Genomic DNA, 17,486 nt, shown 5'->3' with positions numbered 1-17,486 from the left:
GAATCTGCCTCCATCTCCCATTCTTCTGGAGGATTAAGGAGAGTTAGAACCCCTTCCCTTGATGTTGAGGTGGAACTCTTTCTAAGGCTTCCCAGAGAAGCTAGTCCACTTCCTGGCAAAACATCTCCTTGTCAGAGTGGTCCCTGAAAAGGAATCGGGAAGGAGGTTGATAGGTAGAAGTTGCCAGAAACTGAATCAGACAGCCACCATGAATAATTTCCTATACACATGTGCCAGTAGTTGCAGGCAACTTGGGTAAGGTGGCCTCCAAAAATCTGAGGCGGGAAATGATGTGGCACAATAAAAGAGAACAGGTCTCAACAGTCACATTCAAAGAAACAGTTTGGCCGAGGGTCAGAATAAGATGTGGTGGTGGATGTTGGAAGGGCTTCATTCCTGGGCCTATAACCCTCTGTCTTTTATGGTGGTTCCCGTACAGTTCTGTCTCTGATGTTTTGTCTTGGTGGTGGTGTACAGATGCCCAGTGAGTGAAGAGTTGTCTTTGAGTCCCTGAGGGGGTGATCATCTGTCTTCTCATGAAGCAGACTGATCATATCAAAGAATGGATCCTGGATGGTACTCTGCACCTCTCTAGGGAAACCTGAGTAGAGACTAGTTGTTACAATCCTCTTAGCAATGACCATAACTATTCCCCTGGACACAATGTCCACAGCATCCACCGCAACCTAGTGGGAAGTTCTGGCCACCAATCTGCCCTCATCAATTAAGGCCTGGAATTCAGCTCTATCTTCTTCCTGGAGCATGTCCTTAAAATCTAGACACTTAGCATAATTGGTAAAATCACATTTGGCAAGGAGGGCCTGACAGTTCAAGACCCTGAACTGAAAGGGAGGTGGAAGAGAAGACTTTTCTTCCCAGGAGGTCCAGCTGTTTGTGCCCCTTATCATAGGGAATAGCCTTTGGATGTTGCTGCCTGGATCTCCCGGTAGCCACTTGTACTACCAACGAGTTAGGCAGCAGATGCAGGAATAAAAACTCTCCCCCTTTGGATGGAACAAAGTAACACTTCTTGACTCTCTTTGGGGTGGAAGCACAAGAACAAGGTGTGCGCCTGTATCAGGGTGCTTACCCTACTCCTTCCCTGAAGGGCTTAAAACAGCCCTCGGCGAAGGTTGTGGCTGGGAGCTGCTAGGCTGGGCTGATTGTGAAGTGGCTGCAGCTGGCCTGTATAAAGAGGCTGGGAGCCAGGAGCTCAGCAGTCTCCTTCTGCCTGTAGAGGGAGAATGGCCTGGCTGCAGGGAGTTAGAGACAGGGTACCTGAGTAGAGCAGGGCTGGGGAAAGGCACAGGAGCTGGGGAGTTCCAGCCTGGAAAGCCCCAGGCTGTGGCCTAGCACAAGGCCAACAGGTACTGGGGGTTGCAGAGGGCAGCCCAGGGGTAGGCAAAGGCAGCAGGTCCAAACCCCACCTTGCCAGTGATGAGCAGGCTGATACTGTAGTCTGCCCCAGGGCGTGGGGGCTAAATGATGACTGGCAGTAGCCTTATACTGAGGTGAGGTGGGGATAATGGGTGGGGATTTCCTGGGGGGGAGACCCTGAGAGAAAGAGGTTACTGCCAGGGGGCAGCACCCCAGCTAACAGGGCACTGGGGTCCTGGGAGAGACATGAGGGACCAGAGGACAGGTGGATCACTGGCCTGCAGAGGGCACTCCGAAGCTGGAATGAGCTAGTTCCCAGAAGTCACCAGCAGAAGGTGCTGCAGGGGTGAGTCTGCACGCTTACAGTGCCATAAAGTCTTCGCTGGGTCCATGATGGCCTTGTTGATTAGGAGGGCTGTGTGACTGGGACTGGAAGGCTGCAAAATATCCAGCCATCTGTGCTAAGGCTCCTGAACTTCCTCAAGCTGTGATACTGTGGGAGACCGTATCAAAAGCTTTGCTAAAGTCAAGATATATCATATCCACAGAGCCAGTTATCCCTTCATAGAAGGCAATCACGTTGGTCAGGCATGACTTGCCCTTGCTGAATCCATGTTGACTGTTCCTGATCACTTTCCTCTCCTCCAAGTGCTTCAAAATGGTTTCCTTGAGGACCTGCTCCATGATTTTTCCAGGGACTGAGGTGAGGCTGACCAGTCTGTAGTTCCCTGGGTGATTTTTCTTCCCTTTTTTAAAAGATGGGCACTGTATTTGCCTCTTTCCAATTGTCCGTGACCTCCCCCAATCACCATGCATTTTCAAGGATAATGGCCAATGGCTCTGCAATCACATCAACCAATTCCCACAGCACCCTTGGATGCATTATGTCTGGACCCATGGACTTGTGCATGTCCAGCTTTTCTAAATAGTCCTTAGCAAAGTTCTTTCACCACTGAGGGCTGCTCACCTCCTCCCCATTCTGTGTTGCCTGCTCAGGACAGCAGTGTGGGAGCTGAAGACTCAGGCCTTCCCCCCCCCGCCCCCCCCCCAAAAAAGCAGAGTACTTCAGTCTCTTCCACATCATCTGTCACTAGGTTGCCTCCCGCATTCATCAAGGGTCCCACACTTTCTCTGACATTTTTCTTTTTGCTAACATACCTGTAGAAACCAATGGCACTGACCACTGCACACTAAGGTTGGCAGGCAAGATGAAAGAACGACTTTGCATCCTCATCAGTAACAATGTCCTGGAATAGGGATGGTCCCAAGAGGAGGTGTGAATGAGATCATGGGAGAGCAAAAATGTCCTCCAGGAAGACTTAGGTCTCAGACCACTCTGAGGAGCAGGGAGAGTCCACTGGTGGAGCTCTCAGTTCCAAAGCTTCCCTGGTCACAGTGGAAGTCGGATCCATCTGGGGTCATGTTGTTATAAGCACCACATTGGCCTGGATGTGGCAGAGAGCACCAGCGGCTGTAATCCTTAGCCATAGGAACTGATGCTGCAACTGGTGGATTCGCACCCTTGAGCACCACTTTCTCTTACCAAGAACATTTATTCAAGCCTAAGTCTTTAGCACCCATGTGCTAGGCTTTCCCAACTTTGACAGGGTGAGGAGGGATCCTTCCTCTTCAGAGCTGTTTTTGACAAAGACAGTTTGTCCTTTTGCCTATGAGTGCCTCTTACTCTCATAGGAAGGCTTCTCTTTAGGCTTAGAAGTCTTAGGCCTTGTCTCGACTACCATGGTAAGTTGACCTATGTTACGCTACTCCAGCTACATGAATAATGTAGCTGGAGTCTACGTACCTTAGGTCGACTTATTGCAGTGTCTACACTGCGCTGCATCGATGGATGCTCTCCCATTAATTTACCTTAATCTTCTCGTTCCAGTGGAGTACCAGATTCGACTGGAGAGTGCTCTGCAGTCAATTTAGGGGGTCTTCACTAGACGTGCTAAATCAACCCCTGCTGCATTAATCACAGCAGCATGGATCCCTGGTAAGTGTTGACATGGCCCCAGCCTCAGTTCCTGTTTGATGGGTCTGACGTACAGGGCGAGGGTTGTCCCTGGCCCTGATCAGATTAGAGTCTCATTTCCTTCTCAGTTAGGTGTTTCTTAAGTCACAGTTCCCAACCCTGAGTTCTGGGGAGAAGGAGTGGCAGATGCTGCTCTTGGCTGAGATGTTCACTCACAGAAAAAGTGCCAGGACACGAAACAGTTCTTGCACCCCACAACCCTAGGCCTAATCCGAGCCTTTTATGGTGGGGGGAATAAATTCCCCAAGGTGTGTGTGGGGTGGAAAAAGGGGACCAACTATTTAACTACACTATACTAGAAAAAATACTAAAACTATTTACAATATATTTACCGAAACAACATAGTAGAAATGAGTTGAGAACACACCAAAGATTCCTACTTGGACCATTCAGAAGGAACTGGAGAAGTGTTGGCCCACACCACCTTTTATGCCCTCGGGTTGGTGCACAAAGAATGCTATGGCAGATGTGCGGACCAACGGACACGGCTTGAAAATTTTTTCAGACTCTGGCAGCTGGAGCACATGTGCACCAGTGTGTGGAATATACACAGGGACCCTCATTTGAAGAAGAAAACTCTAATTAGGAAGAGTTAATGCAGGGGCAAAAGTCTTCTTAAAAAGGCATGGAAGTAAGAGGAAAGACTTGGGCATTCCTTTCTATCTTAATATGGCCTACAATGCTTTTGACAACACTCTTCAGCACTCTGCAAGGCTTTCACTTCCATCTCCAACAAAAACACTACATACCTCAGCTTCATCAAACCTACCAGGGTAAAACATTAACACATGTTGCTTCCACATCCTTTTAGACCAATTATATCAACAGATCAGCAAATCTGGCTGCTCCATATTCCATGCAATGGGGACAGGAGCAATGGAAGCATCCTAAAAATGGGGGGCCCACAAGTGGCCAAACCATGGCCCCACCCCAAGGCCCTCGCCTCACACTGCCCCTTTGTTCCCCCAGAATCCCTGCTCCACCCCTTCCCTGAGCCCCCACATGGCCCCTTCTCCCTGAGGCCCCACTCCTGCACTGCCTCTTCCTCCTCCCCTGCCCCTCCCCCCATCTCACTCCTCTCCACCCCCTCCCTCCCTTGCTTGCCCTCACAGCCAGTAAAAGGTGGGGGGACCACTGCCCCCCTCACCCCATTCTGGCACTGGGGACAAGACTCTGCCTGAATCCTGCTGAAGTCACTGTTATGGTTTTGGGTTGGAGTGTATAGAAGAGTGAGAATCCAGTGAAATAATGGCAAAGCGGGTGATTTTTAAAGTTTGTTCTTTCTGTATCAATTGAGTTTTCATCAAACCACCACGAACGCTTCAAACAGCTCTCACTTTATTCTAGGGTTCGGTTTTAGCCATTTCAATTAGATTTTTACAAAATAAAGATCTAAAGCTTGTATTGAACTGAACTCTAATGGAAGCAGAGTTATGGTGTAGCAGTAACAAACAGACACAGTCCACTCAGGCTGAGAACACGGCTCCACCTGTTGACACATACATGCATTGGTCACTATTTTGGAACCCAGAATCTCAGATGCTAAATAGTTGGCTTTTCTATATAAGCTGGGGCAAGTGACCTGAACTCTTAAGTTGCTTCATCCCTAAAGCTTGCATTCTGTGCTACAGACCAAATAAAGCCAGTCAGCATTAGGGTTATCAGGTGCAAAGATATTTATTGATGCCCTGAATAAGCACATTTCATTGTGCATCAGGAAGCCAGTTCAAAGCATCTGAATCAGCTCCCAGTTCAAGACCCAAAGGGAATTATTTGCAGAGGCAGATGGCGTCACTTTGGTCAATATAACAGGCGCATGACGGGAAACAACGGGGGTAAGTCCTTCCCCTGACCAACAGGGCCATTTTCTTTCTGAATTCAGGCTTCACTTTGTGCCACTATTGCTAGAGTGTAGTAGCAGCCATGTTCACTCTGGATCAAACTCTTCAACAGCCCACCTTTCTCTGCCACACGAGTGAAATCAATAGTCCTGGAAGGCCGCACACTCCAAGCTGTGACAGGAGGCTGTTCCTAGCTAGGATTTCTTCACTTCTGCTGCTTCAGCGAGTGACTGCTCTGTGAGCTGCTGGACCAGCTCTTCCACGTACACTTTAAAAAGAGGAGTAGGGTCCTGAGAGAGAAAACAGGTTAATGAGAGACTGAACCTGAGCAGCAACAGGAAGAGGGAAGGGTTAAAGTGTGCAATGGCCATTGTGCTAGTTAAACCATGAACAATCATTAATGGGCATTTTAGTACTTACATTTTACACATGCTGCCTCTCTCTATCTGTACTACAGCACCAAGACTTATCTCTAGTCACTAACCTGCAGCTCACCCTTGGGATGTTTTCCCAAGCCCTTCCCCTCTCTCCCACGGAAGGATACGGCTTCGCTCCTGAATAGTTTAAGAGGAAAAGGCAGCACAGTGACTGTGATGCTGTGTGGAATCTGGGGGACACTTAAGGATATTCTGAATATCGATATTGTAAAATTGTAATGAGTTGTGCCAGATATGGCACATGTAAGGTATCTGCAAAAATGTTATAATTTGCCAAATATGATGATCTTGTTTATATGTTTGTCACCTTTTGTATTATGGATTATAGAGATGTATGTCTGTATTTCAAAACTTGTGCTATGCTTCTGAGTGACACCCCCAGACAGTTTGGGCATCAGCTCTGCCTAGCCTGCTTGATGGCCCACTAAGGACCATCAGCTATACAACTGGCCCATTGAAAGAAGGCAGATACACCTTATAATCCATAGGCAGAGGCATGCCTAAGGACAGAATGCTAAGGCCTCCAAGCCATGTGCTGAGCAGCTTGCGTTTGAAACAAAGGAAACAGGCCATATGGAAAAAGACTATAAAAGGCAGCTGTATCTTCTCCATTTTGTCTTCAATCCTTCTTCTTACCTCTGGAGGAACTTTGCTACAAACTGAATCTCTTAACAAAGGACTGAATGACCCATCCAGCTGTGGATGTGTTCCAGAGGAACTTTCAAGCCAGCAAACTGACCAGTACTGTTAAGGACCTGATATATGGACTTTAAAGTCTTTGTATATATGTGACTGTTTTACCATTTAACATCTCTCTTCTTGTTCTTTCCTTTTTCTTTATAATAAATCTTTAGTTTTAGACACTAAAGGATTGGCTGGCAGTATGATATTCTGGGTAAGATCCAAACCTATACTGACCTGGTGACATTCCTCTAACCCCAAAGAGTCAGCCACATTTTTGTAGTTGTGAGCAGAGTTTAAAGTAACTTCTCACTGTACTGGACCTAGGTGCTGACTGAGAGCTAGAAAACTGGCATGCAATAAAGGAAGCTGTATGATTTGTTGATAATCAGTGTGGGAGATAGGAAGCACAGTTTGTGACTGGTGATGAGCTTAACTTCAGAGGGAAGTGAAGATGTGGAGGTCAAAGCAGGCACCTGGAGGGGACGGGGCAGCGTAGCTGGAAGGGAGTGGGGGTGATGAGGCAAGCAGGGATTTAGGGGACAGGGAAGGAAGTGGCAATGGGAAGAAAGATAAGGACCCAGAAGAGGGGGCAGGGAGCAGAGACTGTTTATAAAAAACCCTGTGTTTATCAGCTCCACAGCACAAATATTGACTCTGGAAGAAGGGGAGCCCTGGAGGGTGGGTGGGACAGTAGGCAGTGATTCTCAGACAAATTCTAGGGGAGCATAAGGATTCTAGTGAGGAAACTGTGTGAACTTCTACAGTCAAGTGGGAAGAGGATGGAGGCAGCTTAATGAGCAATTGGAAGGTAAAGAACAAAGCAGCTCTGAGTGCAGGGACTAGCAGCACCTATTGAAGGCTGCCCATTACCCATCCACATCACTCCCTACACATCTCCTTCCCCTGGCCAAAAAATGACTGGCTCTCCACCTGCTGCCCACACATCACAGGCTGCAGGAACATGCTGCCCTCTCATTGGGTGTGCAGCTTGGCCCACAGATGCAACAAAGCGCACCCCTCTAGTTATTTATCATAAATAACACAGTAGTCATTTGCAGTCACTGGAGTCATGCAGTGTGATGCTGCTATAGGGTTTCACTCGATCACTACATGGGTAGGGAAAAAAAAAAATCTAACTCCTTGACCCCAGAAAGCACTGCAGGCTTTGCTAGGTGTTGAAGCCACTCAGATACTGGCACCAGTTTATAGAATCATAGGAACCACAGGGTCAGAAGGGACCACAAAGATCATCTACTCTAACCCCCTGCCAAGATGCTGGATTTGTTATGTCTAAACCATTCAAGACAGATGACTCTCCAGTCTCCTTTCGAAAACCTCCAGTGAAGGAGCTTCCACAACCTCCCTAGGCAGCTCTGTTCCATTGTCCTGCTGTTCTTACAGTTAGGAAGATTTTCCTGAGATTAATCTAAATCTGCTATGCTGTAGTTTGAACCCATTATCTCTTGTCCTGCCCTCTGAGGCAAGAGAGGACACCCTTTCAAGTATCTGAAGACTGCTATCATCTCTCCCCTTAGTCTCCTCTGTTCCAAACTAAACACACACAGTTCCTTCAGCCTTTGTTCATATGGCTTGCATTCCACCCTTTGTTGCTCTCCTCTGGACCCTTTCATTTCTCCATATCCATTCTATACATTGGTGACCAAAGCTGGACACAGTACTCCAGTAGAGTGGTACTATCACCTCTCGTGTCTTGCATGCTATGCCTCTATTAATGTAACCTAAAATTGCATTTGCTTATTTTGCAACAGCATTGCATCGCTGATGCATGTTGCAGTTGTGATCCACCACAACTCCCAGATCCTTCTCTGCAGTGCTGTGTGCTGCCGGGCCAGTTATCCTCCATTCTGTATTTGTGCTTATGTTTTTTCTTCCCTAAGAGTAGCACCTTACATTTGTCTTTGTTGAATTTCATTTTGTCATCTATAGCTCAGTTCTCCAATTTATCAAGATTCCCCTGAATTTTAGTTCTATCCTCCAAAGTATTGGCAACACCTCTCCTCCTCAGCTGTCCCTCAGCTGTTTAGGATGTCTCAAAAAGAAAGTAAGTTCACAGAAGAGCACAAGTACTGATCCATCCACACTCAAGCAGGTAAGGCTAGAGACCAATGATTCCACATGAGGATTGCTAAGCCTTTTGATAATTGCCCTTGGCCTCCACGGCCTACCCTACCATGCTCTGTCCTTTCTTCCTCTGCTACTACAGGACACCCCCTCCCCCGGAATTGGTGGCCTGGAATCCCATCCTCCATGAAGCTCAGGAACAACTAGCCATACCATGCTGTTTCTTTCTGTGACTGCTGAGGTTGCAAACGGATGGGAGTACTGGGGGTGAGTATGGGGCACACTGCAGGCTGCTGGGAAGCTACTCTCTCTTCTGATGCATTGTGACTGCCTGTGGGATCCCTCAACCCCTACCCCATAATATTAGTATTTCTGAAAAGCAAGTGAAACTGAAGTGTTGATAGGGCTGCAGGGGGAGAGCTGGAACCTGCAGTCATATCTACATATCCTAAGAAGCATGGATGTGACCTACAAGGGGCTCAGAGGAATGACTCCTTCTAAAAAGAAAGAAGCCAGCAGACCCAAAGCATTTCCATTATAGGGTCAGGGGTGTGTGTGTTGTAACTGACTCTTATCAAACATCCCCAAGGAAATCATTCCAACATTAAACATCTCCTGTTAAAACATGTCCACATTAGCAGTGCTGATTAACGTGGGGCTTTGGAGGTGCCCACCTCAGAGAACAGCACCAACGAGAGCACTGCATGGGCTCTTTGTAAAGCAACTGGATACACAGCCAGTGGGTGCTGCCCAAGAGAGAGTGAGGACATTGTGTTCCCATATAACTCAGAACTCACCTTCTTCTCTAGAAGCCGCTGCTTTTCTACAGCTTCTTCCAAACTCAGCCCAACCCACTCAGCCTCCTCTTCTGGGATCACAAATTCCTGCGTGACAAGAGAAAGGAGTTAATGGTACAATCTTTACTGGGGAAATTAGTGACTAGCTCCAGTAGGACTGTGGGACTGACTCAGGCAACTAGGGGGAGCTAATTGGAACAGAATCACTGTCAAAAGAATTGAGCATTTTGCACGTGCACTTTCCATTTCTAGTGACCAGTTTATCCGCCTCAGCTTACTACTTTTCCATTTAGCAAACATAGGTTTGTTTCTTATTGTACACAAACTGCCAGGCTCGGTCTTAGGTCAGCAGAGTGAACATCAGAATAGCTTTGGGAACTGGATAAAGATCTGTCTCATCTTATGCTGGAGTTACGTTCCACAGTCAGCGCGTAAAGCGAAAATTGTGTAAAGTCAAAATTACATTGAGTGTAATGGCGGGCGGAATCGCCCACACTACAGAAACAGTATTTAAATTGTTATTTTTCTTTTTTTGTTTTGTTTTTTTCTTGTTTTTGCCGACCACATAAAGCTGAAATCGCGCATGTTAAATGTGTCTAAGATGCGACAGACCTGTATTATGTTAACACCGGCTCTGTGCTGACTTACTTCAGCACATGCATCTCCAATGCTTGAGCTGCATTAAATGTTAATCAGCAGTATCCCACACACACGGATAGGGCTTCACTGCAGCAGCAGCTCAGATGGCCCCTCTGTCAACATAGTGGTGATGGTAGATGCCCAGTGATCATTTCAAGGCCTTTCTGGCTAACACCGAAAACGTGAGCCTTTCCCCTTCTGACTGATCAAAGGTGCACTCAGCAAACAGCCCATGTAAAATGACAACTGGCAAAATAATAGAATTGGGCGGGAGGAGGGGAAATCAACTCTACCCTCCAGTTTTAACCCTGAGAATAGACTCTTGAACTATTCATCACCCCACTGCCTAGCAAACATGACCAGTTCGGAGGAACAGACAAGCTTCATTGTACAGATCTGATAATAAACAGGTGAACTACCCACCTGATACTTGTTATAGATAGCCTCTCTCTTTGCTGGATCATTTGGATGCAGGCTAGGGTCCCTCCGAGCGAGCCGTAGCAGCATTGTTCGTTTCAAATCCATCCCTAGCTTGGAACACAGATCAACCTTTGGAGTCTGAAGGAATAAAGTTTGATGATTGATGTTGATGGATGGATTCAGAAGACTGTATATTACTTTTCTGCAACATCAGTGAAACAGTCAGTCCTCCTTTCCCCACGTACTGGTGGCTACTCCTCAGTACTGCCTGCTATTTTATAGGCAGCATAGTAACAACCAGAAAGCAATTTAAACTAGACACTAAGAAAATGCTGCAAACAGCTGTATGACTAGCTGGTGGAATAATCTGCCCGTGGAGGTTGCTGAAGCTCTCACTAGAAAAGCTTGAGGACAGACAAGGCACAGCACCTGAGGCTGGAAATGACTTCTTGCATCTACACTGAACTTAACTCACTTTGAGGTGTGGTCAGAGTGTAGCTCCTGAGTCACAGAGGTCTAGAATACAGTCACAGCCACCCTAGCATTTAATGCCAAAATCAAGATGGAGCAGTGGAGGCTGGGACGTTTAGGGCTGCTCTGCCATATTAAGGTTAGGATGCTTCCAACCAGCTCTACTTACATGATTTGGGTGCAGCACTGTGGTAAATGCCAAGCTGCTGAAGTGGACATCACTGGGAAAAGTTCAGGGGCCTACCCTCCCACATAACTCAGCAAAGCAGAAACACATGCGCCTTGCCTTGAGGATGTAGAAATCCAATCCATAGGCTGCGTCGATCAGGTCCAGGGTTCTCATGGTGACTGTAATGGTCAATTTCTTGTCAAGGATCTCACTATATAACTCCCGCTCAAAAAGCTGTGGCTTCCAAGTCTTCTTCAGTCTTTTTGAGAGCTAATAGGGATAAACAAGATTCGCAAAGAATAAATCATCCCTCTGTTAATGGCCACATTACTCAGAAGAGACTACACAATTGCACCTACTAACACTGGACATGGCAGTAGAAAGCCTATGTTTTGTTACAGAGCCCCTAAAGCAGGAATGGACATATAGGGCCCACCCACAGATACAGCATGTGGGGACAGCAAAACCCAGCATGCAATCTGGGCAGCCAGACTACACTGCATGCTGGGAAGTACTTCTCTCAGCCACTGCAATCTACTTCATTTTATGCAAACTAATCTCCTGACAAGCTGCTGTGATCCACAATTGAGTTAAGTTGTGGTGCTCTCCCTACCCAATGACTTCCTCCTGCTCCCCCACATCAACTTCTCCTTGTTTGTCAGGTTTCATTCAGCTCAGGTTTGCCCTGATCAAAGGCTGGAGACATTACAATGCTGCTCCAAGACCCAGAACATTGGGTCATCCTAGGACACACCAAGGGATTACTTGGAACGGAACAAACTCTTAGAAAATGCAAAAAAGTGCCTTGTTTGGCATCCCAGCACCTCCAAAGACTAGCCCTGAGGCAGGAAGCCTAATCACACCACAGGAAAGTAGACACACTGTTGCTGTCGGTGGAAGCCTTGGTTTCACACAGCTAGGTTAGACAAACACAATGCTAATTATTGTCGCCTCTGCTGTGCAGTGGATTTATTCCTGTGTCAAGAAGTTGCTCAAGATTCTCAAAAGGTATTTAGGTACTCAACTACCACCTGATTTCAATGGGAGATGGACACCTGATACCCTGGAGGGTCTAGCCCTTAGAGCCTTTCAGGAACTACAGAATAAAATCATGCTGGGTCAGAAATTAAATCTAGGTATGATCTACTGAAAACTGGATGAAGGGTTTGCTGGAGAAGTCTGTGAGTATTGGGTCTCAGTCATTCCAGAGCAAGTCTGCCCAGCTGATAAGTGAAATTATATTTGTTCTACCTGCCACCCCTGCACACTTACCCTGGGATCTGATAGTTAAGCTGGGCTCTTTCTGATTTGCACATCACCAGCACGAGAACCTAACACTGGACTTTAGTCAACAATTCTGAATACGCTGCACAAATAGGTGGGCAGTAACCACCACCAATTTGGTCGACTTAGTATACTTTCTCTATACACACATATGCCCCCCTATACATCATATGAAAGTTTATTATGTCTACTTTAAGATGAGATCTAATGTGAAGATGTGAATTGATGCCATTATCACAGAAATAGTGATGTCACCATCAACACGGTAAAATGACCACTTCGAAATATTTGCATTTGTTTCTGTTAGTTTGACTCTATGAATCAATTCAAGACATAAAACTGGATTTCTTTGTTGTTGTGATGCTTTGAAATTATAATCTAGAGCAGTGATTCTCAACCTGTGGTTCACAAACCCCTGGGGGTCTGCAGATTATGTCTAAGACTTCCAAAGGGGTTCTTAGCTCCATTTTAAATATTTTTTAGGGGCCACAAATGAAAAAAGGTTAAGAACCACTGATCTAAAGGGTTAAACAAAGTCTAACAACAGATTTGTACAGGTATCATTGAAATGTAATAGCACTGCTGACATTTCTAGTCAACATCATTACTGTTGGGAGCAAAGGCATATGTAGGCCTCACAGAAGCCTGCTGTGGATTTTAAGAGTCTATTCTCATGTTTGACAGCATAAGCAGAACTGTGTACGTATAAGAAATTGCAGCGCAATCATGCATCTCTCTCAAATCTCTCCATTTGTTCTCCCCCAACATCTGCTATTTTCAGTAGAGAGTCTTGTACATCTGATGCAGTGGTCCCCAACCTTTTTGTCTGGTGGGCGCCAGACAAAGGACTGTGGCGGCGGTCGAGTATCTGCCGAAACGCCGCCGCCGACTCTTGATGACGCTGCTTGTCAGCGGCAAGCGGCATCATCCAGAGGCGTTGCTGCTGAAATTTGGCGGCATTTCGGCGGATGCTCAACCGCCGGCCAGGACGCGGGCACATTTAGGGATGTTGGGGACCCCTGATCTGATGCGACATGCAGCTCAGCAGATGTTGATAAGCATTTCTGGATGCTATGTAGGGTAAAATGTGTTTGTCTTATTGTTGCTGACATGGTTAAGAGTTGTAACATGCTCTTCTTCCTTCTTCAGTGCAGAGGCAAGGACTTGTTTGTGGACTTTGTCTTCACTACTTCTTGTTAGGTAACTTCTTTCTCTCATAGCCTTTGGATATTCATAATATGAAGCTGTCATCTCTAACACTAACACTGACCTGTGCATAAGTGTCACTGCATTAAAACAATAGTTTATAAAATACTTCAGTGGGGAGTTGCATAGGCAAGTACAAATTTAAATCTACCAGGCAGACTAGATGCTACATTGTATGTATAAAAGCTCGCAAATGGAGAACCATATTAGGAATTAACATACATTTATATCTACCCACTATGAAGCAAAAACTATGGGCATGGAATCTAATGCTAGTGGTGTGCAACCTTCAGTGTGAAACTGATCAGATTAGCAAATTTCAATTGAAAATATAGAAAAATTATTATAATCACGTGATATACTTTGACATATAAAACATGCAATGTGAAAACATTTCATGTTAGTATATGTTTATATTTGCCATTTTTGCCACATGCTAAACAGCATCATTTCTGGGAAGAAAAATTGCCCGTGCAGTATCAATAAAAATCTTTTAATACGTTGTCATTTGTAAGCTTTGACCAATAAGCATGACATTAAGGGATTGAAATTAATTTAAACAGAAAAACCGTGGTCAGTCATGTTGCAGTGTTTCCGGAACAGTGAAAAAAGATACACTCATTTTGGGTACCACTGTTTCACCTTACCTACAGGCTTACAGCCCCACATCATACCTTATTTTAAATAAATTTTCAAATAATATATAACGTGGGTGTGTGTAGGGTGGATACATTAAACTTAAAAATATGGCCCTTTTTGGAGAACTGCCATACATCTAAACAAGAGTAGGCACCAGTTCTCTTCCAGAGCTGTACTGGCACTGCAGTACCAACAGGAGTAGGAACTTGTTTGGGTCTGTGAAGTCAACAGATAAGACTAAATATGCACAGGTAGCAGGTTCTGTGAAGTAATAAGGTATCATTTTTACAGACCATAAACACATACTTTAAGCATCACCCTTAATTAAACAACTTAGACTAGTACAGGGGTAGGCAACCTGTGGCACACGTGCTGATTTTCAGTGGCACTCACACTGCCCTGGTCCTGGCCACCAGTTCGGGGGAGCTCTGCATTTTAATTTAATTTAAAATGAAGCTTCTTAAACATTTTAAAAACCTTATTTACTTTACATACAACAATAGTTTAGTTCTATATTATAGACTTATAGAAAGAGACCTTCTAAAGACATTAAAATGTATTACTGGCATGCGAAACCTTAAATTAGAGTGAATAAATGAAGACTTGGCACACCACTTCTGAAAGGTTGCCGACCCCTGGACTAGTATCTGGTCTCATATTATAAACTAGTGCAGGGTGCCAAGCTGAAAATAACATTTTTAGACAAAACAAGTTTAACTCTATTCCTGATTAAGCTTAAGAGGCTGGTGCTCAAGGTCTCTTATCTGTGCTAAAGACAGTCAAATGCCACAGGAACAGGCCTGCAAGTTATAGGACAGTCTAAGGGTCTGAAAATATGGTTTTACATAAAGCACATCTTGAATAAATACACTGAAGGCAAGAACTCTCTATGTAAAAAGGAGACAAGATCCATGTCCTTACAAAAGGAGAAAAAAGGTGACATATATTAACTTTATTAGTTACCAGGAAGGTCATTACTTAAGCACTTAGGAATACACCTCCAAACTTCATGGCCAGAACTGACCTTGGCATGTCCCTCCTCAACTCTGCTTCTTATCATAAAATTATCTGCAGAACACCAGGTAAAAAGCAATTACTTTCAGGAGGCATGGGTCCCTTTCTAAACCACTTGGGGCTAAATTTATCACTCCTCACACGGCCTGACTTTAGCTATGACTTTGCTTCCTAACACTCTTCTCCTCTTATTGTATTGTAGCACTGCAGCAGCTCCTCTTGCATAGGTGGTTGGGTCTCGGTTACACAGCCCATTACAACACTGCATAAACAGGAATTATTTTTCAAGATTAACAAATGAAAGTATAGTAGACCACAGTTCATATGATGCTCTCATCAGAGCAGGTGGGAGAAAGAGGGACAACAAACCCTAACTTGGAAGCCTGGATACTACTGGTGAAGAAAAAAGAGTAAGAGTTACAGCAACAGCCACCCAAGCTCCCTGCTGCTGAAGCGGGGGAGGGATTTTCTCTCCATTCTGATTTTGGGGCTAGTGAGTATGGTGGTGGCAGCCACTCAGTACATACTTGCTTCCTGTTCCTAGCATTGGCCCAGTTCACTCAGCAGACAAATGAAGCCATAAGATGAGAACGCGCCTATGCACTTCATACTCACTCACTTTGTCATTGCCAGCATACCGAAAGCCAGAAATCCAGCCTTCTCCTCCCCAGAGCCCTTGCTGAGACTCTGGGGGGTAGTAGACTGGGATAGGAACATCCTGCACTCGCTCTCGTTGGCCTGTTTTTGGATTTAATTTATATTTCACCCCAAGGGGTTTCCAGTGAACTGCGGTGGGCTGTGTATTATCCTGTAGTGACTTGAGATAATGAGCAGGCAGACGGGCATAGATGCCCTGCTTCAGTTTCAGAGCTTCCCAGATCCGCGGAGGGTACTTGTGTAGCGGCATCAGGCAGTGATTGCTGTTAATAGAGAACAGAATGGATCAGTTAGGATATCGGATATTTGTCAAAAAAGTCAGGATGCCCGGGACAGGGCTTAAAAAGGAAACGGTCCCAGACAAAAGGGGATGTATGGTGATCCTATCTCCAGGCAAGTGGGTCCTGAGGGAGTCTGGCCAGGGCTGGGGCAGACCGTGGCCTGACTAATCATGCCACTCCAGAGAGACTGGAGTGATTCCCCACCTGGCACTGGACCGGCCCTGGCCACGCTTCCAGTTCAGCCTGGCAGACGCTGTCACCTTCCAGCAGGGCCGGTGAGTGTGGCCAGGGTATAAGGGAGTGGGTCTTTGGAGATATGGTGGGGGGGGCTGCTGGCCAGTGGGGGATGTCTTGGGGGGTGATGGGGAGGTCTGTGTGTTGGGATGCTGGGCAGTGGCGGGGGGTCTGAGTGGGGTGCTGTGTAGTTGCGGTGGCTGTGGGGCAGCGCATTGGGCAGCAGTGGTGTGGCTGTGTGGCAGGTGCTGGGCAGGGGTGGTGGTGTGCAGGCCCCTGTGCATTTGTGGTGGAGGGTTTGGGGGGGTGGGGGCGCTGAGCATAGCAGCTCTGGGGGACGGTGGGCATAGGGAGTCGGGGCTGTGTGGCACGGCATGGGCCCGCCCCCGAGCGGAAGGGGCACGCTAGCAGCACAGGGCTGGGTGGGCCAGTGTGAGTCTGTCTGGCAACTGCCGGTTTGTACACAAGCCCTTGCACTGGGCCGGGTGGAGCGGGGCCGGCCCCACCGCGCTACGCCCCAATGGCCCTGGCTGGCCCCTTGCTCTGGGGACCGAGCTCCCCACGCCACGCTCGGCGCCGGGCCCGCAAAGGCTAATCCGGCCCGGCTGTTCGCTCCCCGCTCCCCAGGGCTCCACGCCCCTCAGCCCGACCCCCATCTTCAGCCCACGTACCACAGCCAGCCCCGCTCGCGCACACAGGCCGAACCCCCGCCTCTTGCCCCCGGAAAGAGAAATCGGGACCTGCGACGCTGCCCACGAGGCTCCTCCCATTGGCTGCCGTTGGTGTCACTCGCAAGCCCCGCCCCCTCGTCTCGGGGCTTGGAGAAAGCGCGAGAGGGGAAGAGCGAAGAGTGGATCAGAGGGCGCCTGCGCGGGGCGGGACTGGAGTTGGGCGACTCTAGCTCCCCGGAGCTCGCGCCACCAGGGCGCTGCCTGTGCTCAGCCCAGCTCCAGCGGGGTGCGGGCCTGAGGTCAAGCGGGAGCACCGGGGTCAGGCTGGGGGCGCTGGGGTTGATGCTAGAGCGGCCACCTCCAAGATGCGGAAAAACCAGCCACTGAACACCCCCAAAACGGGCCCCAGTGCGCACTGTAGCTCACTGTGACTGAAATGGTTCGCGCGGTGGTTTTCAGACTGGGGGTTGCAACCCCGTATGTAATGTAAGGCTCTGGGTCGCGGCGGCTCTGCTGAGCACGGCTAACCAGGCTATTAAAAGTCCCGT

The 17,486-nt window shown here is 47.2% G+C and overlaps 1 protein-coding gene across 1 annotated transcript; it reads right to left on the bottom strand.

Annotated features, from left to right (window-relative positions):
- Nucleotides 1-5,070: 5,070 nt before the first annotated feature.
- Nucleotides 5,071-17,040, bottom strand: MRPL28 (mitochondrial ribosomal protein L28). The gene is made up of 6 exons (XM_050968458.1): nt 16,939-17,040; nt 15,715-16,015; nt 11,070-11,222; nt 10,316-10,450; nt 9,254-9,340; nt 5,071-5,543 (listed from the first exon to the last, which is right to left on the bottom strand). The coding sequence occupies exons 2-6, from the start codon at nt 16,000-16,002 to the stop codon at nt 5,448-5,450; spliced, it is 759 nt and encodes a 252-aa protein (XP_050824415.1). The 5' UTR covers nt 16,003-16,015; nt 16,939-17,040; the 3' UTR covers nt 5,071-5,447.
- Nucleotides 17,041-17,486: the final 446 nt, after the last annotated feature.

Source organism: Gopherus flavomarginatus, chromosome 9 (genome assembly GCF_025201925.1).
Source record: "Gopherus flavomarginatus isolate rGopFla2 chromosome 9, rGopFla2.mat.asm, whole genome shotgun sequence".
In the NCBI taxonomy this organism is placed as follows: domain Eukaryota; kingdom Metazoa; phylum Chordata; order Testudines; family Testudinidae; genus Gopherus; species Gopherus flavomarginatus.
This window is presented reverse-complemented; position numbering and strand designations above follow the sequence as displayed.